Source organism: Stenella coeruleoalba (assembly GCF_951394435.1).
Source record: "Stenella coeruleoalba genome assembly, chromosome: 1".
Classification (NCBI taxonomy): domain Eukaryota; kingdom Metazoa; phylum Chordata; class Mammalia; order Artiodactyla; family Delphinidae; genus Stenella; species Stenella coeruleoalba.
This window is the reverse complement of record NC_137169.1, coordinates 25270100-25291153: the sequence shown is the minus strand read 5'-3', so window position 1 is coordinate 25291153 and position 21054 is coordinate 25270100. Positions and strand designations below refer to the sequence as shown.

The 21054-nt window shown below is 52.2% G+C and overlaps 3 protein-coding genes across 5 annotated transcripts; 2 read left to right on the top strand and 1 right to left on the bottom strand.

Moving 5' to 3' along the window:
- Positions 1-1425: 1425 nt before the first annotated feature.
- Positions 1426-7910, top strand: LOC307197552 (myotubularin-related protein 9-like). Its single transcript, XM_079943567.1, has 10 exons — positions 1426-1753; positions 1935-2043; positions 2216-2341; positions 2457-2630; positions 3111-3337; positions 4651-4812; positions 5000-5141; positions 5223-5443; positions 7124-7275; positions 7357-7910. The coding sequence occupies exons 1-10, from the start codon at positions 1569-1571 to the stop codon at positions 7485-7487; spliced, it is 1629 nt and encodes a 542-aa protein (XP_079799693.1). The 5' UTR covers positions 1426-1568; the 3' UTR covers positions 7488-7910.
- EIF3I (eukaryotic translation initiation factor 3 subunit I) lies at positions 7750-16076 on the bottom strand (the record flags this gene model as incomplete). The annotated part of the gene is given in 12 exon segments (XM_079943581.1): positions 7750-8036; positions 8166-8258; positions 8984-9057; positions 9378-9467; positions 9575-9685; positions 12493-12620; positions 12708-12857; positions 14039-14104; positions 14403-14490; positions 15773-15865; positions 15953-16003; positions 16005-16076. Coding segments are annotated over 12 exon segments (1098 nt in total). The 3' UTR covers positions 7750-7954.
- TMEM234 (transmembrane protein 234) lies at positions 16062-20750 on the top strand. Of its 3 annotated transcripts, none has more exons than XR_013831450.1 (6): positions 16062-16090; positions 16380-16531; positions 17334-17400; positions 19888-19980; positions 20260-20410; positions 20630-20750. XR_013831450.1 is itself a non-coding variant. In XM_079943592.1 (5 exons), exons 1-5 carry the CDS (start codon positions 16075-16077, stop codon positions 20352-20354), a joined length of 423 nt encoding a protein of 140 aa, XP_079799718.1. In that variant the 5' UTR covers positions 16062-16074; the 3' UTR covers positions 20355-20492. The 3 variants fall into 3 exon arrangements, 1 of the variants encoding a protein (XP_079799718.1); XR_013831451.1 differs by having other exon boundaries at positions 20627-20749; XM_079943592.1 differs by lacking the exon at positions 20630-20750 and having other exon boundaries at positions 20260-20492.
- The last annotated feature ends 304 nt before the right edge of the window (positions 20751-21054 follow it).

The window sequence follows — 21054 nt, the reverse complement described above, 5'->3', positions numbered from 1 at the left end:
TGTATACTTTCTAGTGGTTCTCAATCTTTTTTTTTTTTTTTTAATTTATTTTTGGCTGCGTTGGGTCTTCGTTGCTGCACGCGGGCTTTCTCTAGTGCGGTGAGCCAGGGCTACTCTTCGTTGCGGTGCGCAGGCTTCCCATTGCGGTGGCTTCTCTGTTACGGAGCATGGGCTCTAGGCGCATGGGCTTCAGTAGTTGTGGCACATGGGCTCAGTAGGTGTGGTTTGAGGGCCCTAGAGCGCAGGCTCAGTAGTTGTGGTGCATGGGCTTAGTTGCTCCACGGCATGTGGGATCTTCCCGGACCAGGGCTCGAACCCGTGTCCCCTGTGTTGTCAGGCAGATTCTTAACCACTGCTCCACCAGGGAAGTCCCGGTTCTCAATCTTTAGCATGGATCAGAATCATCTGGAAAACTTGTTAAAATAGATTGCCCCATTCCCAAAGCTTCAGATTCAGTGTGTTTGGGGTAGGGCCCAATAATTTGCATTTCTAACGAATTTCCATCCCAGCTGATGCTGCTGGACTGGAATTTTATAATTTATACTCTTTTATGTCTGGTTCCTTTCATAGAGCAGTTCCAACTTTATGTTATGTTATGGGGGGGCACCTATGATTCCATTATTTGATGGAAGGCTTTTGCACACACACAGAAGCCTGGAACCTAGTAGACCAGAAGGCTCTTTAAAGGCAGGAGTACATCTTATTTTTCTTAGTAATCAGCACTTAACACAGTATAGTCATCAGTGTTTAAGAAATAAAAGAATACTTGGATGGATGGGTCCTCCAGCAAATAGACTTAAACTCTAGTAATTTACCAGCTTAAGTGTGTCTCTTGCCAGACTGAAAATCCTGTGAACAGAACTTTCCTCAGCCATTCTTGGGTCCCAACACCCAGTGTAGGGCCCAGCTCAGTGTACAGGCAATTCATGTTTGGGCAAAGGATGGAGTGATGAGGGATGGAGCTCCTCAGGGCAGAACTATACCAAAAGTGGCCCCCATAGAGGGCGCCCTCAGGCAGGGACTTCCAGCTGTGGTGGGGGAGGGGTGCCTGCTACACAGCTGCTTGCATTTAAGGTGGACCAAGGGATTTCCCCCACCCAGCCTCCGATGTAGGGGGGATGCAGACAGTTCCCAGTTTCACATCCACCCTTTCCACCTCTTCCACCAGGGTACAGGAGAAGAGACGGTATTTTTCTTTATTTTTTTTTAATCGGTGAGAGTGCCAGCACCCCACAGTTAAAAAAACCAAAAATGTGAGTGCCTCCTGCGACCCAGGCAGGAGGTAAATGGCTTTAACAAGAATATTCTCCCCATTTCACAGATGGTGAAATTGAGGTTTCCTTAACAGGTTCTAACCCCGGGGTCTTCACTAAGAAGTGCTGGAAATAGGAGGGGGAAATTCCTGTGAAACTGTGCGATCCCTTCCTCCAAGGGGCCTCCTTAACAGCTGTCCTGCCGGCGTCGCCAGCTGCCCAGCCAGTTCCTGTCCCTTTCGGAGCCCGCGCTCACCCCGCCTGACGCTCCTAGAGTCTGTCCTTCTGCCGGGTCCCAGGCCCACCGCTGGAGGAATGGAGTTCTCGGAGCTGATCCGTACGGGCCAGGCCCAAGCCGAGCTCCTGCGGGGCCCGGAGATGCCCCCGCTGCGCGGCACGCTTTGCGTCACCGGCCACCACCTGCTGCTGTCGCCAGGACCCCAGGCGACTCCAGACCTGTGGCTGCTGCTGTTGCGTAGTGTCGACTCCATCGAGAAGCGGTGAGACGTGGCGGGGACATCCCCGTAGTCTGGGAACGCATGGCTCCGCAGGGAGAGGGGGAAGGGCAAGCGCAGTTGGAGCTGGTGCCCCCCCTGCATAACGTACAATCCTAAGAAACTCCTTTCTCCTCCCCTCTGGTAGAGGTCAGGGGACATTAAGCCTAAGTTTATCCATCCCCAGGGTCGCGGGTGACGCCGGCACCATCACGCTGCGCTGTAAGGACCTGCGAGTGCTGCAGCTGGACATACAGGGCGTGGAAGCGACGCTGGACATCGCCCGCTCCATTGAGGTACGCCAGGGTTGCACCAGGGGCACTTAAGCTACCCTATCCCGTAACAAGGGGACTCAGCATCCAGCGTTATCGCGGATGCAGGGTGTTCTGGAGTGCGTGGAGAGGCGGGAGCTGCGGAGCGGAGGGCTGGATTCCCACCTTTCCCAGATCCCTTGCCTTCGTTCCCCAGGCGCTGTCCTCCCTGGAATCGGTCATCACCTCCTTTCCGTTCTTCTACCGTCCCAAGGGCTTGAGATTGGGCGAAGCCTGGCACTTCCACCCACCAGAACGCTACTACAAGCGAATAGCTCGCGAGGTCGGCGCAGTCGTGGGGGCCTGGGGATGTGGGAGAGCCGGGTCTGGAAGGGGAGCGGGGACAGGGCACTCACTGTGTGCCCTAGACCTGGTCTTCGCCCCTCCCTGTGTCGCAGACCGGAGCGTGGCGGCTGAGCGAGGCGAACGAGGACTTCAGCTTGTGCCCCAGTTACCCCCGCGCGGTAATCGTACCTCGCGCCGTGGACGACGATGCCCTGGCGCGCAGCGCCCGCTTCCGCCAGGGAGGCCGCTTCCCTGTGCTCAGCTACTACCACGCTCCCCGCGGAACCGTGAGCCCCACCCCTCCCCAGAGCCCGCCGCTAGGACCCTCTGCGTCCCTCTTGGCTCTTCTCTACACTGGCCGGCCTGTTGGTTGCCCGGCTTCGGCCCGGGCTCCGGCCCTATTCTGGCCCCGCCCACTCAGCTCAACCCTGCCTTCATTGATCCTGACCCCGCCCCTCTCCCTGGTTTCCGAGTCTCGCCAATCTCTGGCCCCACCTCCGGCTGGTCTGGGCCCACTGAAGCCTTGTCCCTCTTTTGTCAACCCATGACCCGCCCACGTTCTACCCAGCGGGTCCCTCCCCCCTCTGGCCACAACCCACCCAGACCCGGTCCGACGCTCCCAGGGCTCCTGGGCTACCCCCCCAACCCACGCCCCATACAGCTCTAGACCCGCTCCAGTGTGTAAACCCGGCCTAGGGATCCCCTGAGCGAAGTCCCTGAACCGGGGCCTGGTGGGTACAGTTTCCGAGCTGAGTCCCTGTCCGCAGGTGCTCCTACGTTCCAGCCAGCCCCTGACCGGGCCCCAGAAGCTGCGTTGCGCTGAGGACGAGGAGCTGCTGCGAGCTGTGCTGGCGGAGGCTCGCCCGGGGGCCCGGGGCTTCATCGTGGACACGCGCTCGGCCCAGGCCGCCAAACAGGCCCGCATGACTGGCGGCGGCACCGAGGCCAAGGCCGCCTACCCGGGCTGGAAACGGCTGCACCGGCCCCTGGAGAGGTAAGGGGTCTTCCCATCCTCTCCTAGGTTCTTTCGTGCAGGACTCTTCACGGATGGGGGCAGGGGGAGGGCGGTCTTGTAGGAACTTCCAGGACTGTTAGGTCTTTCCTGGTAGCCATCCTGCCAGGTAGAGCTCATTCCTCTCTAGGCACCCCAACTCTGCCTGGGTAGAAAAAGCACTTCTTTACATTGAACTGAAATTTCTCTTCCAGGAACAACCTCACCACACACACACACACACACACACACTCACTCTCTCTCTCTCTCTCTCTCTCTCTCTCTCCCCCCCCCCCCCCACTGGTCCCAGCCCTGCCCTTGAGGGCTGTACCCGCACAGTTGTTATCTGCTCCCTCTGTCTCCAGGTGCTGGTAGAACCAAGAGAAGGTCCTGAGGGACTTTTGTGCTTTGAGATTGGACTGCTCCCCTATCCAGAATATAAAACTCTGTTTATTCATTGATCCGGCCAACATTGACCCAGCACAGAGGCTGAGATGGTGGCCAGCCCAGACATGGTTGGAAGATCAGCAGTAAACGGGCAATTAGAATTCAGTGTGATAAGTAGCAGCACAGAAGAGGCGCCCCTCTGTTAGAATAGGTCATCCTAAGAAAGCTTCCCTGAGAACAGGTGAAGGCACTGCAGGTGTGCAGGAGCAGGGAGCCTAGTCATTTGTTCTGTTTTGGAACTGCGAGCACTTCGGTGAGGTGGGAGTGAGGAGTGTGATGTGGAGGCAGGGAAAGAGAGATGGAGGTAGAGAGGCTAAAGGGGTGACAGGGGCCAGAGCAAAGGTCTTGAATGCCATGATTATGAGCTCAGAGCTTATCCTAAAGGCAGTGGGGAGCCACTGAAAGCTTTTAAACAAGCCTGAAAAAGTCTCAATTAGATTTTCTGGCAGGAGGTTACTGGTGATCTAGAGCAGAACAGTTCCTGGGAAGTAGGAGCAGATACCAGAATCTCAGGAGTATTGTGTTTCTCTTGTCAGACTGGTTCTCCCCAGGGGGTACTGTGTTGCTCCCATCAGACTAGGGTACATCAAGGGTACTGTGACACCTTCATCAAATTGGGGTTTCCCAGGGCATTCTGTTTCTCCAGGGGGCTATGTGACCCCTCCCCAGGCATTGCTATGCTTCCCCAACAGACTAGGTCTCCCCAAAGGGTCTTGGGTCTCCTCAAGTTTGGGGAAACACTTCCATCAGATTAGGTGGGCTCCTCTGAGGGCTCTATGTCTCCCTCACTGGTCTGGAGCATTTGTTCCTAGGCTATGCTCACCAGAGCTTGGGCTGGAGAAGGGATGACCAGACTCCCACTTGTGCAGGGGGCGGCCCTTACAGGAGAGCTTCGTGCGCCTGATGGAAGCCTGTGGGGACCCGGAGCAGAGCATGGACCGCTGGCTTAGTCGACTAGATGGCTGCCGCTGGCTGTCACATGTGAAGGAGGCACTAAGCACAGCCTGCCTAGCAGCCCAGGGCATGGAGTGGTAAGGGCCCCCCCTCGCCGCCCTACAAGAAAGAGAAGAGGGCAGGGTGGGCAGGGCTCTCAATGTCTGGGCACAAAACCACATCTCAGTAAGCAAATACAGGTTTCAAATGGGCCCTTTCTATTCCTGGCCTGGCTACCCCAGGCAGGGAAGGACAGGCCACTGCTGATAAGCCCTGGGCCCACAGGGAAGGGGCCTGCATCCTGGTGCATGGGGCCGAAGGCACGGACAGCACCCTGCTAGTGACTTCACTGGCCCAACTCATCCTAGACCCCTTGAGCCGAACCATGGCTGGATTCCAGGAACTGATAGAGCGAGAGTGGATCCAGGTAAGTGGCCGCCCAGCCCAGCCCTAGCCCTCCATCCAGAATCTCCACTTCCTTGTGCCCATCGCTCTGCCCCCTCCCCAGGCCGGCCACCCCTTCCAGCTGCGCTGTGCTCACTCGGCCTTCTCCCACACCCGCCCCAAGCACGAGGCACCCATCTTTCTCCTCTTCCTGGATTGCGTGTGGCAGCTGGGCCGCCAGTTCCCGCTGTCGCTGGAGTTTGGGGAGGGGATGCTGTTGGCGCTGTTTGATCACTCCTATGCCTCCCCTTTCGGCACCTTCCTCTGCAACAGTGAAAAGGAGAGGTGAGCTAAGGGGGTGTCAAGGTGGGTCAGAGGGCAGGCACAGGACAGGGGTGGGTACCTGCTGCATTGGCAGCCTACTTTCTTAGAAGACATCTTCGGGAATTTGCTGGTGGACCATGGTTAGGACTTGGCGCTTTCACTGCTGGGGCCCGGTTCGATCCCTGGTTGGGGAACTAAGATCCCGCAAGCTGCAAGGCGCAGCCAAAAAAAAAAGACATCTTTCCCTTTCAAACGAGTTTCTCTCTTAGAAAAACTCGGAGTGTCCTCTCCTATCCTACCTCCAGAGCTCACACTTCCCCCTAACTTATGCAAAGCCCGAAATAAATGGGTCTATGGCCAATCCTTCAGACCTACCCCCCACTCTGTCCATAGCCAAGAACAAGTGCACTCCTAGCTTAAAAACAAAGACTGAAGGGGAAAGTTGCTGCCAAAGTCATTTCTGGGGCTCTCTACCACTTTGCAGGGTTGATTCTAGTGAAGCAATAAAGTAGAGGTTGAATGCTGAGTCAAATTGTTTGGGCTCAAATTCTGGCTTCACCACTCACCTGCTTGGCGATCAAAAGCAACCCTGAACCTGTTTCATCAGTAGCAAGCAAAGAATCGTAATAGTCACAATAGCCTAGAGGTGGGGTGGGGGCATGTGTGAGGATTAGCTGAGTTAAAATATGGAAAGTGCTTAGCACAGTGCCTGGCACACAGTGGGCACACGAGTGGTAGTCATTTTTAATATTTGGTTGGCTTGTTGCATATGCCACCAATGAGCTCCCATTAGCCATCTTTCTCTCATCAGACTGAGATGAGGGGAGGGAAGGTTCACTGCTAAGAAGGTAGAGCTCATATTTAGTTATCTTTTGTTGCCCAGTGGCCTCCTCTCCACCATGTTGTTTTTACTAACTCTGCTTATCATTCAGGTTAGAAACTTATTTTTACCTCCCTCTCCCCCATCCTTCATATTTAGCTTTTCTTCTAAGAATTTATTTTTTTAAAATATTTATTTGGTTGCGCCAGGTCTTAGTTGCGGCTCGCCGGCTCTAGTTGTGGCATGTGAACTCTTAGTTGTGGCATGTATGTGGGATCTAGTTCCCTGACCAGGGATCGAACCTGGGCCCCTTGCATTGAGAGCACGGAGTCCTAACCATTGCGCCACCAGGGAAGTCCCTCTACTAAGAATTTCTTAGCTTAGTCCTTTCCTGTCCAAGGCCCCTCCTACTACCCTAATCCAGACTTTCCTTTCCACGTGGACCACTGGAACAGCTTCCTCACTGCTCTTATTATCTCCACTTTCATCCTTTTTTTTTAACCCATCAGTCTAGACCTATCAATATTCACCTTGGGCCCTTTCCCACTTTCTTGCTTTTGCTCCTGCAGTTCCCCCTAAGTATTTCCATGTTTTTGCACACCTGGTGAACTGTTGCTGCTAGACCCAGCTCAAATGGCACACTCTTAATTAGCCTTCCCTGATCCTTTCAAAGCAAAGCTAAGCAGAACTCCTTAAGAACTAGGACTTTGTCTTGTTCCTGCTTTATTGTAGTGCCCAGTTCAGGATCTGACTGGCTACTGTCATCTGCGGGAGAGGGTATCACTGCCCTGGGGGAGCTGTCACCCTACTAACCAGCGCCCTCACCTGGAGTCCCAGAGGGCATAGCTGAGTCTGGAAGCTCACTCTCTCACCCCCTCCAGATGCCTGTGTGAAGTGAGAACTCGAACACACTCCTTGTGGTCTGGGCTCAATCAGCCAAAAGAGCAACGAAAACTCCGGAACCCGCTCTACGTCCCCAATCCCTTGGCCATCTGGCCCTCTGTGGAGCCCCAGAGCCTGCGACTGTGGCAAGGTGACCCCCTCTCCCTCCTCCTCCCTGGGGGAGTTCTCCCCTCTGCTCAGCTTCCTTACCTGTCCTCCTCCTCTTCCTCAGGCCTGTTTCTGCGCTGGACCCATCCACCTGAGCCTTCAGAGGTAGCATGGGAGAAGGTGTGGCAAATAGCAACAGATCAGAAGACAGAAGGCTCTCAGCCAACAGATTCAGCCTCTGAGCCCCAACCCTAAGTACTGGTCCTTGGATGGTGGTTGAGATGTTCCTGAAACTTCTCCAGGCCCCTCAGCGCCTTTGGACCTTGAATGACGGTGCCTGCAACCCAGCCTAGCCCACAATACTGAAGTTCCAGGTTTGAAGTGTCCAAAGTGTAGGGAGAAGGTCCAAATAATAAAGGTATCCATGATTGGTATGAGCTTGCTGGGGCATCACTGAGAAGGGAAAGTGTTGAAACTGACGAAATTTCTGACCAGAAACCATTTATTTCCAAACTAATTTATTTCTCAGAGTCCAAAGCCTTCTGTGAACCTGGCCCATATGGAGATCCGGCGTGTGTGTGTGTGTGTGTGTGTGTGTGTGTGTGTTGGTGTGTTGGTGTGCTGTGCTGTGCTGTGCTGTGGTGTGCTGTGGTGTGTGTGTGCAGTGGAAGCTCGGAGTCCTAATCACTGGATGGCCAGGGAATTCCCAGAGATCCGGCTTCTTAAGCCTCAAACTCAAATTCAAAGTACTGTGGGTCGAAGTAGTGGATGCGGACATAACCATCTTCTCCACCGCTGCTGTAGCTGGAAAGAGACAGGCAGGGCCCGGTCAGAGGCCTGCCCTGGGGGAGGCAGGCCTAGCGGGCAGGGCACGGGAAAGGGGCAGAGGCAGGCAGACCAGGGCTGAGCTCAGCTCCCTTCACTGGACCCTACCTCTTGCCATCAGGATGGAAGGCAACACTGTTGATAGGTCCAAAGTGACCCTTGATTCTTCCAAACTCTTCTTCAAAGGCCAAGTGGAAGAACCTGGAGGAGACAGCGGGGTGGGAAGTGACAGTTCATTCATTTTCCATCTCCTTCCAAAACATGTCGAGAGGTACCACTCCCCAAACACAAACTGTAAAGTGGGGAAACTGGGAAAAGGGGAAATGAATGTGAACAGAACAAGACAAAGTTGGGGGAAGATTGGACCCAAACGTCTTCCTTACTATGTGCTGGGCAGTGCTCTAAGAGCTTAACAACTATTAAGTCATTTATTTTATTTTATTTTATTTTTTTTGCAGTACGCGGGCCTCTCACTGTCGTTGGCCTCTCCCGCTGCGGAGCACAGGCTCCGGATGCGCAGTCTCAGCAGCGCTCCGCGCGGCATGTAGAATCTTCCCGGACCGGGGCACGAACCCGTGTCCCCTGCATCGGCAGGCGGACTCTCAACCACTGCGCCACCAGGGAAGCCCAAGTCATTTATTTAATCTGCACAGTTTTATGAGGTAAGTATATTATCATTGTCTTCATTATACAGTCAAGGGTAATTGGGCACAGAGAACTACAGTGATGTGTAGAGCTTCAGAGCGAGCCCAAGAGTTCATGCTCTTAACTGCTATATTATACACTTGTCACAGAAGGGCCACAAATCTGGCTGCACTTCCTAGCAGCCAATGAATTAAGGAAAGTCTCTTTAGTTTTATGATTTGTGTCCATCATGAAAGACATTTCATGAAGTTTCAGTTTGGAAGAGCTCCTTCCCCCTTTACCTGGCCTCGAACTTGCCAATCCGGGTGGAAGTGGTGGTTACATCCATTGCTTCCTGACCACCGCCCAGCACCACCTCAAGGGAAGAAGAAACTCTAGACAGGCCCAAAGGGCAGGCAAATCCATTTTCTGTTTTTTTCCCCCCACCCCATAAGCCTTTAATTATCTCCCACATCAGATTAGGAATATATTAAGGGTAAGGAACAAACATCCTTCAGCCACCTCCTACCCTGTCCCCTGGGGCTTCCCAATCATTCAGCCTTGTTGCTGCTCTGAGAATCTCCTCTCTGCCTGACACCATTTTCCCCCAGAGATCTTTTCTTAATTGCTAGACAAACAACTAGATCCTGGAAACATTCTGAGGCTTTAGCAAGAAGCTTGGGTGGGGTCCCTTACATGGTCATAGTTGGGAGAGAGGGCAGCTGAGTTGACGGGACGTTCTGTCCGGAAAGTCTTCTGGTGTTCAAGGGTTGTGGAGTCAAAGAGCTAGAGAAAGCAGGGGAGAAATCTGTAAAAGGAGCCTTCTTGGGGGGAAGTCGAGAGCCAGGCTGGAGGGTGGGATCAGCCCCACCAGACCCCTTCCCCGGGCTCACCTTGGCTGTGTTGTCCTTGGATGCAGTGACAAACATGGTCATGTCCCTGGATAACTGGATGTCATTGATCTGCCGGGAGTGCTCCTTAATAGTCACCAATACCTCCCCAGACTGCAAAAGAAAGAAGAGTGAGGCTCTGACCAACCTGATCCTCACTACCCCACTGCTCAGCCAGGGTTCTGGACTGTTTCTTGTTCCATGAAGGGGAGGGGTCTGGGTTGGGGCTGCCTCAGTGTCCCCTGAATCAACATTTACTCCCACTCCCAAGCCCAACCTGGCCCAAGTGTGCAGGTTTTGTAAATACTGCTAGTTTACCTAGGAAAACACACACTTATGGTGACAAATCTACAGACCTATTAATTAATCATCATGTAACAGTAGAGAAGTTTCTGTTTAATCCTTCCAACAAATATTTATTGAATGGCTACTATTTGCCAAGCATTGTGCTAAGCACTGAGCAACACCTATTTCCTTTAATCCTCACAACAATCCTATGAAGTATTTTAACAGAAAATTTAAAAGGAATAAACTAAGGTTCAGAGAGGTGATGTGACTGGAGATCCTAAAACCAGTCAGAGGCAGAATCCACTCGCATCTCCTTCCCTCGTAGGGTCTTGGTCACAGTTCACGAGGACCACTGCTCGTCCATCCTTTTCTTAGGTCTTTTCAAAAGGCCGTCTCATCTCCTGATTTCCCTTCCCACTAAAAGAACCTGCTAGACTATGTAGTACAGAGTTTTAGAGTCTGCCCTTAAAAGTACTTCTCTGGGCTTCCCTGGTGGTGCAGTGGTTGAGAGTCCGCCTGCCGATGCAGGGGACACGGATTCGTGCCCCAGTCTGGGAAGATCCCACATGCCGCGGAGCGGCTGGGCCTGTGAGCCATGGCCGCTGAGCCTGCGCATCCGGAGCCTGTGCTCCTGTGCTCCTGTGCTCCGCATCGGGAGAGGCCACAACAGTGAGAGGCCCGCATACCGCAAAAAAAAAAAAAAAAAAAAAAAGAAAAAGTACTTCTCTGTAGGAGTTCCCTGGCAGTCCAGTGGTTAGGATTCTGCGCTTTCACTGCCAAGGGCCCGGGTTCAATCCCTGGGCAGGGAACTAAGATCCTGCAAGCCAAGCAGCGTGGCCAAAAACAAACAAATGAAACTTCTCTGTGCCTCAATTTCTCTATCTAGAAAACAAGATTATTAAAAGCCCTGAGGGCAGACTTCCCTGGTGGCCCAGTGGTTAAGAAACTGCCTGCCAATGCAGGGGACACGGTTCACGCCCTAGTCCAGGAAGATCCCACATGCCTTGGAGCAACGAAGCTTGTGCGCCACAACTACTGAGCCTGCGCTCTAGAGCCCGCGAGCCACAACTAATGAGCCCATGTGCCACAACTACTGAAGCCCAAGCGCCTAGAGCCCATGCTCCACAACAAAGAGGAGCCACCGCAATGAGAAGCCCGCGCACCACAACAAAGAGTAGCCCCCGCTCTCCACAGGTAGAGAAAGCCCATGCGCAGCAACGAAGACCCGACGCAGCCAAAAATAAATAAATAAAATTAATTAATTAAAAAAAAAAAAGCCCCCAGGGGTAATTCCCTGGCGGTCCAGTGGTTAGGACTCGGCCTCTCACTGGCATTGTCACTGCCGATCCCTGGTCCAGGAACTAACATCCCACAAGCTGCATGGCGTGGCCAAAAAAAAAAAAAAAGCCCTCCGGGTCAAGGGCCACTGTAAGGATACTGGCACTGGGTCTTAACTGACTTTGAATGACAGGCACCTGGCCTGTGCTCTGTAAACATTTGTTACATGATTAAAAGGCCTCAAGCATTAGGCCTCAAACAGAGACCCTCAGAAGACTGTCATTTCCTTTCCTGAGTTACTTTCACCTATTCTGAGGGAAGAATGTATTTCTGTCTCCTCCATTAATTTGGACACATGGTAGGGACGTATCTGGCTCTTTCATTTCAGGGAACAAGTACCAGCTTTGCAGTCAGGCCTATCTGGGGGCACAGATCAGCTCACTGTTTGCTATCATCAAGCGTTATTTATGTCTTTGCCCTTGGTTCCCATTCCCTTCCTGCAGGTAGGCCTGGTACTTTAGTGGGCCACAGTCAGTGCTTGTTGAGTGACTGACTAACCTTTATGGTATTATAGTCCAGTATTCTTCAGAAACCCAGGCACCCACAACTGAAATCTGAGACAGCCTGGACTTTACCCTTTGCTCTTGTGGGTCCATCTCATCAGTCACCTCTGAACGTCTCCTGACTGTCACGTAGTGCACATCCCCATGACTACTGCCTAGAGTTTATGTCCATTCTCCAAACTAGCCTGCGAGAGTTTTCTAAAGAGAAAACCTGATCATCCATAACCATTTGAAGATTACCTCCTGCCTAAGGGAAAATTACAACTCCTTTGTCTCCTGACCCGCAAACTATCTAGTCCTGGTTCCTCTCTTCCGGCTTGAAGCTCCATTTATTCTTCACAGATTAATGTACATGCCACCTCCTCTGTGATAGAGGGCACTTTCTGTACTTGGCTGAGACCTCTGTGGTGGCAAAACTCACAATCTGACCCACGTGCTAGCTGTTTGCCAGTCTGTCTCCCCCGGGGCAGGGCCCATGTCTGATTCACTTCTTTGTCCTCAGAGGCTAGCATGGGGCCTGGCACTCAGTAGTGGCAGGAGAATGCTTAACTGTGATCATTAGTAACATATCCTGAGTACTCTTATGACAAGTTTTTCAAACACCTGATGTCATCTGATCCTTGAAACATCTTACAGATAAATAGGCTCCGTGAAGTTATGTAATACGCCCAAGATCACATAATGAGAAGGGGGTGAAATCTGTAGGTGAATCCAGCCCTCTTAACCACTGGGCTTATCCTGCCTCTCATAGAGAATCATTCTGATGGGCTTAGGCCTCACGCACCCCCTTACCTTGGCACTATACTGGTTGAGCTCTCCGCCCTCATGGCCTGCAATGATGCACTCGCCAAGGGGTCCCCAAACAGCACTGGTGATCTTGGAGTCGTTGCACGGGATCTTCATGTAGGGCTCGTTGTTGTCTGTGTGGGGCAGCAGATGTCAGGCCCTGGGCTCTGGAGTCGAGCCCTTCACCTCAACTCTAGTCCTGAACCCCAGCACCGGCTCACCAATCTGGCTCGGATCCCGCAGGTCGAAGAAGCTCACGAAGCACTGGTAGCCCATCTGCTTGTCCGTGGAGAACATGATGATGTTGCCCCCGAAGTCAAAGCCACAGGTCCGGACTGCTGAATTGGTCTTGACTAGGGCCAGCTGCTTCCCTGGAGACAGGCAGAGTGTGGGCTAGCCCTTGCCCACTGCAGGGAGGACTCTCTCTACACTTGCCTATTGGGATTTCCCTCGTGGCACAGTGGATAAGACTCCGCACTCCCAATGCAGGGAGCCAGGGTTCTATCCCTGGTCAGGGAACTAGATCCCACATGCATGCTGCAACTAAGAGTTCGTATGCCACAACTAAGGAGCCCACGTCCTGCAACTAAGGAGCTGGTGCAACCAAATAAATAAATATTTTTTAAAAGCAAAACAAACAAAAAAATACACTTGCCTATCGTCACGTTGCACTGTTTCTCCTGCACTACTGACTCTAGTGCCCTCCCCCACTTTTTTCCTCACTGCTGTGCTTTGGCTCAAGTCTTTTAACTTCTCCCCACAGTCCCTCCTCAGACACCTGCCACTGTGGCACTCACAGTGGACTGCATTCTATCTGTCTCTGCCTCAGAATGCACTCTTCCACAGCAAAGTCCTGCTCTAATTTCTCTGTGTGTCCCCAGTGCCCAGCAAAGACCTGGGAGATCTGGATTACCAGTAAACATTTACTAATTACCAGTAAACATTTACTAAACATTACCAGCAGCTTAATAGGCTCCCCTGTCTTCTGTCTGTTCCTCCAATGCTCCCCACTGCTATCTGGGCTTGCTAAAGCTAAACATGCTCTTCCCTGCTCAGGGACCTCCATGGCATGCCAAATCCTACAGAACAAAGCCACGCTCCTGAGTTTGCATTCAAGGCCTGTTCTGGCCCTAGCCTGCCTCAGCTTCCCCACTGCTGTCTATTTCATTCCCCAAGAAGCAGGAACTCCCGCCAGATCAGACGGCTTGGATATGATACTTGCCCTGCTTTCATTCCTGCATGTTCCAGAGCGATGACCTCTTTCTCATCCTTCAAGCCCCAGCTCATATGATATTTACTTTGGGAAACCTTCCCAGGCTGTTCCCACCCCCATTCCAGGCATTCAGTTGCCCACCTCCGGCCTTCCACAGTGCTCTTTGCTTCCTCTAACATGGCTTATATCTCACTGTATGCCTCTTTTCTCCTCTGTCTTCTTTATTTTCTTGTCTGTCTCTTTTTCCCTAGACTAAGAACCATCTCTGGATTTATCTCTATTTACCCAGAACCTGTAGGTCCTCACTGTTTTCTGTAAAAGTGAAGGATTCAGGCTTACCTGTTTCACAGTCCCAGAGACGACAGCTGTTGTCAGCTGAGCCGGTGAGGACATGCTTGGTGTCCCCTGAAGAGGGTGTTAAGAAGCATGACAGAGTTCACCTGAGCCCTTGTCCTCCTGGAAGGCCAACTGAATCACCTCCCTGTTCAGCACCAGAGAGCCTTCCTTCTTCTCTCATCCTAACCTCCTCATCCAGAACTGGAACTTGTCCTAAATGCTCCCCCAACCAATGAACAGACCAAGGAGGCAGGTAGCATCATTCTCTAGACCCACAAGAGCAACCCAAACTCCCAACTCCAAGTCAGCAGCCTCTCCATTGCTGGCAGACCCTGGGAGCACAGACTCAGAGCAAAGACAAGGATACAGTCAGCGTCCACACACCACACAGCTCCGGTATGGCCCATATAGGTGCCCAGCCTCTCACCATTCACAGAGTACCATACATTGACAATCTGGAGGTGTCAATGACAATATGACAGGGTGATAGGCATCTCAGGCAGAGCAACGGCCTCCTATTTTGCCCCAGGAGCCCCCAGCAGCCTCTACCTAGGCCAGATTCTGCCCTCTCCTGCTCATCTCTTGGGAAACAGCAGGTTGCTGGTAAAAAGACCAACTCCTGGATTCTCCTCCTTCCCACAGGTAAGCAGCAAGGGAGTCAGGAGGCTTGCAAAAAGTCTCCATTTGCCACTATACCGGCCCTTTCCCAGACTCCTAAACCCTCAGAAAAATAAAAGGTCAAGTCAGGTGCGAGCCTAGCAAAACAGTAGCTTTGGTGTTCTGTCCAAATGGGAGCAGTTGATAGTAGGGAAGCTTGGGTTCCCATCCCTGCTCTGCTACTATCTCACTGTATTATCTCAAAATTAGTGCTTCTCCCCTCTGAACTTCAGTTTTCCCATCTGTAAAATGGTCAGGACAGTAACGCCTTCTTCAAAGGGTAGCTCCAATAAAATACTGTCTAAGGAATTTAAAATATAGATGACTAACATTAATTAGGCATTCACACACACTAAGCTCCTTACTTGAATAATCTCATTAATCTTAAAGACAATCCCAGAAAGAAGCACTATTACTACCCATATTTTGTAAGAAGGGACACTTTTAAGTTTATAAAGGTTAAACGACATGCTCAAAGTCACACTGCTAGTGAACGCAGCACTCCGGATTCAAATCAGGTCTGTTTGGTTTCAGAGCCCTCACTTTTAGGCACTCGAGTTAACTTCCTCCATATGGAGGTGCCTCAAAAGGCAGTACTGTGAGGGGCTGTCTGCAGTCAGTGAGCGGCAGGAAAGGGCTGACTGAAATGATACCAGGGACATCTTCATTAAGGCCTCTGTGTCCCTCGCCACCCAAGGATCAACTTTCCCTTTCTTCAGGTGGTCTGTTCCCCTATCCTTGTAGAATAGTTTTGTTCTTCCCCAGAATGGTCTCCTCTCCGCTCCCTGAGCAAGCTGACCCTCGTCCCCCTTCCCCTTCCACAAGGTCCCTTGCTTTTCTTCTCCCCGGCTAGTCCTTCCTTCTACCAACAACTGAGTCCTTTCCCACCTCTCCAGGTTTAATGTTCTCGCCCTCCTAATCCCGGGATAGTCTCTCGCTACTTCTCAAAATGGGGCGCTCTTTGGGTTCTCTCTCGCGGCAAAACTGGCCTGTCCACCCTTCGCCCCGGCAGAATGAACTCGCCCCCTCCCGGGCCCCCTCCGCACTGTCCCGGCGGCTCGCCCTCCGGCCGACGCTCACCGGGTCCTTGGCCACCGTGAAGAGGAGGTCTCCCTCGCGGTTGTACTTAATCTGCGTAATGGACCGCTCATGGCCCTGCAGCAGGATCGGCTTCTGTGGGGACAGGACGGGAGTGTCAGCGCCCAGAATCGGCCCCGGCCCGGACCCCCAGGGCAACAACTCTAATTCACGGGAACTCACCATGCCGGCGGTGACGCGAGAAAAAACGCAACGCGAGCAGAACCGGAAGAGGCTTTGGCACCACTTCCGGATTACGGGTCTCCGCCCCTTCGTTCCCGGAAGTGGAGAGGAGCGGCGTTGCCATGGCGGCGACCCTGGGTAGGCGGGCCCCGCCCCTCCCCAGGCTTCCAGACTCCCACCCGGAATTCATTTCTACTCCACCTCCGTCACCTAACCCCGACCACTGCTGCAATCCCGAACCTGGGCTCCTGGATCCACCTCCCCGGCCTCCCGGGGTCTGTCCTACCCGCCAATCACACCCGGGGCGTTGGAGAGCAAAGAAGGGCTGTAGGGGCGGCGGGCTGGGGATGGGAGGCCGGAGGAGGGCTGGGGCCGTGCGGTGGGGCGGCGCGGCGGGGGAGGGAGTGTCACTCGCATCTCCATCCAGGGCAGGTGCTGGCTCTGGTGCTGGTGGCCGCTCTGTGGGGTGGCACACAGCCGCTGCTGAAGCGGGCCTCCTCGCACCTGCAGCAGGTTCATGAGCGGACCTGGGCCCGGCAGTTGCTGCAGGAGACGAAGACCCTCTTCTTGAATACTGAGGTGCGTCGGTGAATGACCCCTTTCTCGGGCATAGCCGCTAAGAATTTGGTCTCTGGAGTCAAACAGGTCAGGGTCAGAATCTGCATTCCACCACTTACTCGCTAGAAGCTCTTGGATGAATTCCTTGTCTGCCTTGAGCCTCAGTTTCCTCATCTGTAAAATGGGAATAATGTAACCATCTCATGGGGCAGTTGTGAGTATTAAGTGAGGTGAGGCACATAAAGCACTTAGCATTGGGCCTAGTACATAATTAGGGCCCAAATCTATGATGTTTTGAGCTGCTATTATTAATATTTTATTATGGTGATCCCTCCAACAGACCTTTCCAGAGGGAGGGCTTAGGGCTCAAATTGGCCCTGGGGAAGCAGGATATGGAGAACTACCTCTGACCCCAACGCTGCCAGTCTAGGCTAGTGGGAAAGACAAGACATAGACACAACCGTCTCTTAGGGCTAAGGGCTTTGAGAGAGGTACAGATAAGTGCTGCGTGAGTTCACAGGAGGGAGGCTGGAGCTAGGGGACCAGGGGAGGGCTTCTTGGAGAGAGTAACACTGGCATTCAGAGACTTGCAGAATGGGGAGGATAGGAACCAGCAGGGCTGAGGGGGAGGGCATTCAGGGCAAAGGCATGGAATTCACTCAGTGACATTCCCTCTGCCCTGGAAGGGTTCTTTTCAGAGGGCTTAGGCCCTAGGCCCTTATAGCTACCCCTCCCTCCGAGGAAAGGCATATCTCAAAGCTCAAAGAAGGCAGCACTGCTCAGTTAAGCAATCACACTGACTGCAGTTTTCTTCTGTTTCCAGTACCTGCTGCCCTTTTCCCTCAACCAGTGTGGCTCCCTTCTCTACTACCTCACCTTGGCATCAACAGGTAGGTCTCTGGGTTAGAACTACTATGCTTAGTGGTGGAGGCCACCCGGAGAGTCACTGTGGGGAGGGTGTCTAAAACACCTTGTTGCCATGAGTGAGGGAGAGCCCCCTGTCTCTGGTTCCCGAGCTGCACCCTCTTCTCTGGGCAGTAGGGCACGGTGGGCTGGTTATGAGTATGCTGCCAGGCACGAGAGTTGGTTTGAAGCCTGGCAGTCTCATGCAGTGGCAGAGGAAGAAAGAAGGTTCATTTTGCTGTGCCAAGGGCTGGCTTTGACACTCTTGCTTCCACTGCTTGCTACCTGCCTAACCTTGAGCAAGTCCCTTATTTGAACCTTGAGTTTTTACAACTGGCTTCATAACACTGAGAGCATTAAATTCAGTGTATGAAAAGCATTTGGCAGAGTACCTGGTGCGCACTGTACCAGGAGGAGCTCAATAAACATAAATTGCCTTTCCCCCACTGTTGTTGACTGCCCTCTACTGCGTCAGATGCTGTTCTAGTCTTCACATTTTAAAAAATTCTCATCTCAACCCTATGAAGTAGGCATGATTGTCTCCACCTAGGAGATGAAGTTACAGAACTTTGGGCAACTTATTGCATCTCTCTTTAAGTCCCACTGCATGTCCGTGCAGAAGGACTTGAAGCCACATATTACTAAAGTTTATGCTCTTGAACTTTGCTATGAGAATTTCACCTCTCCTGGAGTCTCACCTAGGCCCCCCAGAGACTTGACAGAAATTTGGGTCCCAGGTAGCCCTGGGAAACCCCTCAGAGGCCATAGGAGGGTGAGCGGATAGGCCGACCTCCAGACCTGCCACATCAGCTTCAACTAGAGTCACTCCGCTTTCATCTGTCTTATATTTTGGGCTTCTCATAAGACTTCATTTAAAGGAAAGTTTGAAAGCCTCTGGCACTCCCTGCTGCCCAGAATGCTAAGCCCTCTGGTCAGCTGACTGCAGTTAGCCATTTACCAAGTTTTGAGCAAATTGGAATTTTAGGATCCTATTATCTCACCACCTACTCTGTATCCTTTAACGCCCACCCATTCTAATAATCAGAACAGTGGTCTCTGTTTATTAAGGATACATTCAGCCAAGGATATACACATGTTATCATATTTCATCTTACAACCCTGTTGTAAGGTGATGTTGTTATCCTGCTATCACTGTTTGTCATGTAGGGCACAGGCTCAGAGTGTTTGAATGACCTAACCAAGGTGACATAGGGAAACCTGGGTCAGCCTCACTCCAGTGCCCTTGCTCTTCCCTTGTACCGTGCTGCTTCCCTCCCCAATCTCCTGTTGCAAACCAGACTTTAGCAGCCACTGCACTCGATGTAAAGTGTGAAAGCTTAAGGAAGGAGCTCTGAGTAGGTAGCTGTTGTGTCAGTTTCTTGGATGGCTAATGCCAGCCTCGGTGGGGCCTCGCAGGGGCTGAGGAGCTGCACGGTTCTCTCCTCCGCTACCTGAAGCAGGTGAGGCCCGGGAGGGCTGGGAAAGAGTGTGCTGAGAAGCCAACATGCACAGTCTGCCTGGCAGTTATGAGTCTTGTAAACTAGTAACTCAGCTTCTGATTTCGTTTTGTTTTTTTGTATGTGTTTAAGAGCACTTAACGTAAAATCTATCTTCTTAAAAAGCTTTAGGTGTACAAAATTTAAGTGTAATAAATTTTAAGTTAACAGTGTTCTTAACTCCATTAGTCTTTTTGAAGTTTGTTTCTTGCAAGTCAGTCCCTCGGGGCTTCAAAACTAAGGAACAGACCCTGGACTGCGGTGACCTCTACTTAAGGCCCAGCCTTGTGGGGCCTGTCCTATACCTGGCTTCCTACCGCTGACTTTTTTTCTCTTCTGTAATTCCGTAAGGCCCAAGTCTGAGCTGAAACAGAAACAAAATGTGCTTCACCTGCAGTTTTGGTTTGTCCTTATCCATCTAAATAGATTCAATAAGGGCACAGGCTTTGGAGTCAGGCAGACCTTGGTTTAAATCCTCAATTTGCCTCAATTTATGTGATGTCTTTGAGCCTTTGGTTCTTTTATCTATGCAGAATGATGCTAATGCTCTTCCTGCAGTGTTTTTGTGAAGATTAATGAGATGTGTGCACAAAGCACCCGGCACATAATGTATACTTGATAAACGTGTTTGGTGTTAATAGCTACTGCATCCTATGGGTTTTGGGTACTTGTCTGTCCAGATGTCCTTGAGATCTCAGAAGTTCTCTTTGAGTGCAAAGATCTCATCCTTACCAGCAAACCAAGGTGGTCCCAGACCTTATAGTTCAGGTCTTCATGCTGGAATCCTGAGGGAGCACTGAATTTAGAGTCAGGAGACCTGAGTTTGAATCCTGAGCTTTGCTGTGACTTCATCTGGAAAATGGGGTCATGAGATACCCTTTTTAAAAGACTGTCTTGATGATGTAATGAAAGTGTTTTGTGCCTAGAAAGACTTTTTTTTTTTGCATCTCAGAGATTCTTTTCATTCTGATCACTCAGATCTGACCCTAGCTGTGCCCATCAGTAACTCTCTGGCCATCATCTTTACACTGATTGTTGGGAAGGTCCTTGGAGAAGACATCGGTGGAAAACGTAAGTCTGGCCACTGCAAGTTTGGGGAGCCACTACTTGGGCTTTGACACCCCTGGGTTAGTTTTTTCCAGAGCCATCTCCCTTGGCCCGGTGAGGAGAGGATCTTCCCCGATCCTGCCCCTTTCTTCTGCAGCTCCACTGCTTCCTTGTGGCCATCAGAGTTTCCTTCCCCTGGGTAGTCTGGGGACAGACCCTGTCTGAGCCCTTCCCTCAGCCCTGCACCAGCTCCTACTGACATGGCTGGTCTCAGAGCCTCTCAATTTCTCCCCATGATCCCAGGAGCATTCGCAGGCATGGTGCTCACCGTGGCAGGAATTACACTCTGCATCACAAGCTCAGTGACCAAGACCCAGGGGCAACCATCTACGCCTTGAGTGGACCAAGGCCACCCTCCGGCTCTGCTGTCTCCAGGAAGCCCCTGGGCCATGAGGTAGAGGCAGTGAGCATGCGGACTTAGCCCTCCCACCCCCTTCCACTCCCCAGCCTCAGCTTCCTCATCTCTTGGGATAATAGCTACCTCATGGATCATGATAAGAGAACAAAAGTGAAAGCGTTTTGTAACTTCCACGTGCTGTTCACCTGCTGCTCGGATTTAGCACAAGAGACTTCACACGCACCCTCACCCTCAGCAACCTTTCTGTCCCAGCAGCACACTTTCTGCTGCCATGTCAGGCCCCAGGCCCCAGGCCTGCCACTGTTCCTGTGCCTGACCCAGACTATCCCAGCAGCTGGTTGGTGGACCGCAGAACTCCAGCCACAAGAAGAGAGCCAGCTACAGTCTTTGAGCCAGAAATGCAAACAGGAGGGCTCCAGGGCTCAGCCTTGGCTGGCTGAGGAGGGAACTGAGGGGAAGGTGCATAAGAACAGCAGACGTTGGGGAGAGGAGTTTGCTGTTAACCCTGCCTGTCCCTCCTGTGAGGTGGGTGCCGGCCCCTCTCAAACCGATCGACATCTATGGGCCCCCGCACTGCCAGACCCCAACGTTTGGAGCAATGCCAGGTGAGCGGAAGTCTGTAATAAACGTGTAGTAGACAGATGGAGGTTGGTAAGTATTCTTTTATTGGGACGACCCGC

Excerpts from the sequence above, each read along its gene's own strand:
- TMEM234 (XM_079943592.1), top strand. Across the intron at positions 16,532-17,333 it reads CCCTCTTCTTGAATACTGAG|TACCTGCTGCCCTTTTCCCT; the intron begins GTGCGTCGGTGA and ends TTCTGTTTCCAG. Across the intron at positions 17,401-19,887 it reads CCTCACCTTGGCATCAACAG|ATCTGACCCTAGCTGTGCCC; the intron begins GTAGGTCTCTGG and ends CTGATCACTCAG.
- LOC307197552 (XM_079943567.1), top strand. The coding sequence starts at position 1,569 with ATGGAGTTCTCGGAGCTGATCCGTACGGGCCAGGCCCAAGCCGAGCTC. Across the intron at positions 2,631-3,110 it reads ACCACGCTCCCCGCGGAACC|GTGCTCCTACGTTCCAGCCA; the intron begins GTGAGCCCCACC and ends CCCTGTCCGCAG. Across the intron at positions 4,813-4,999 it reads GCAGCCCAGGGCATGGAGTG|GGAAGGGGCCTGCATCCTGG; the intron begins GTAAGGGCCCCC and ends CTGGGCCCACAG.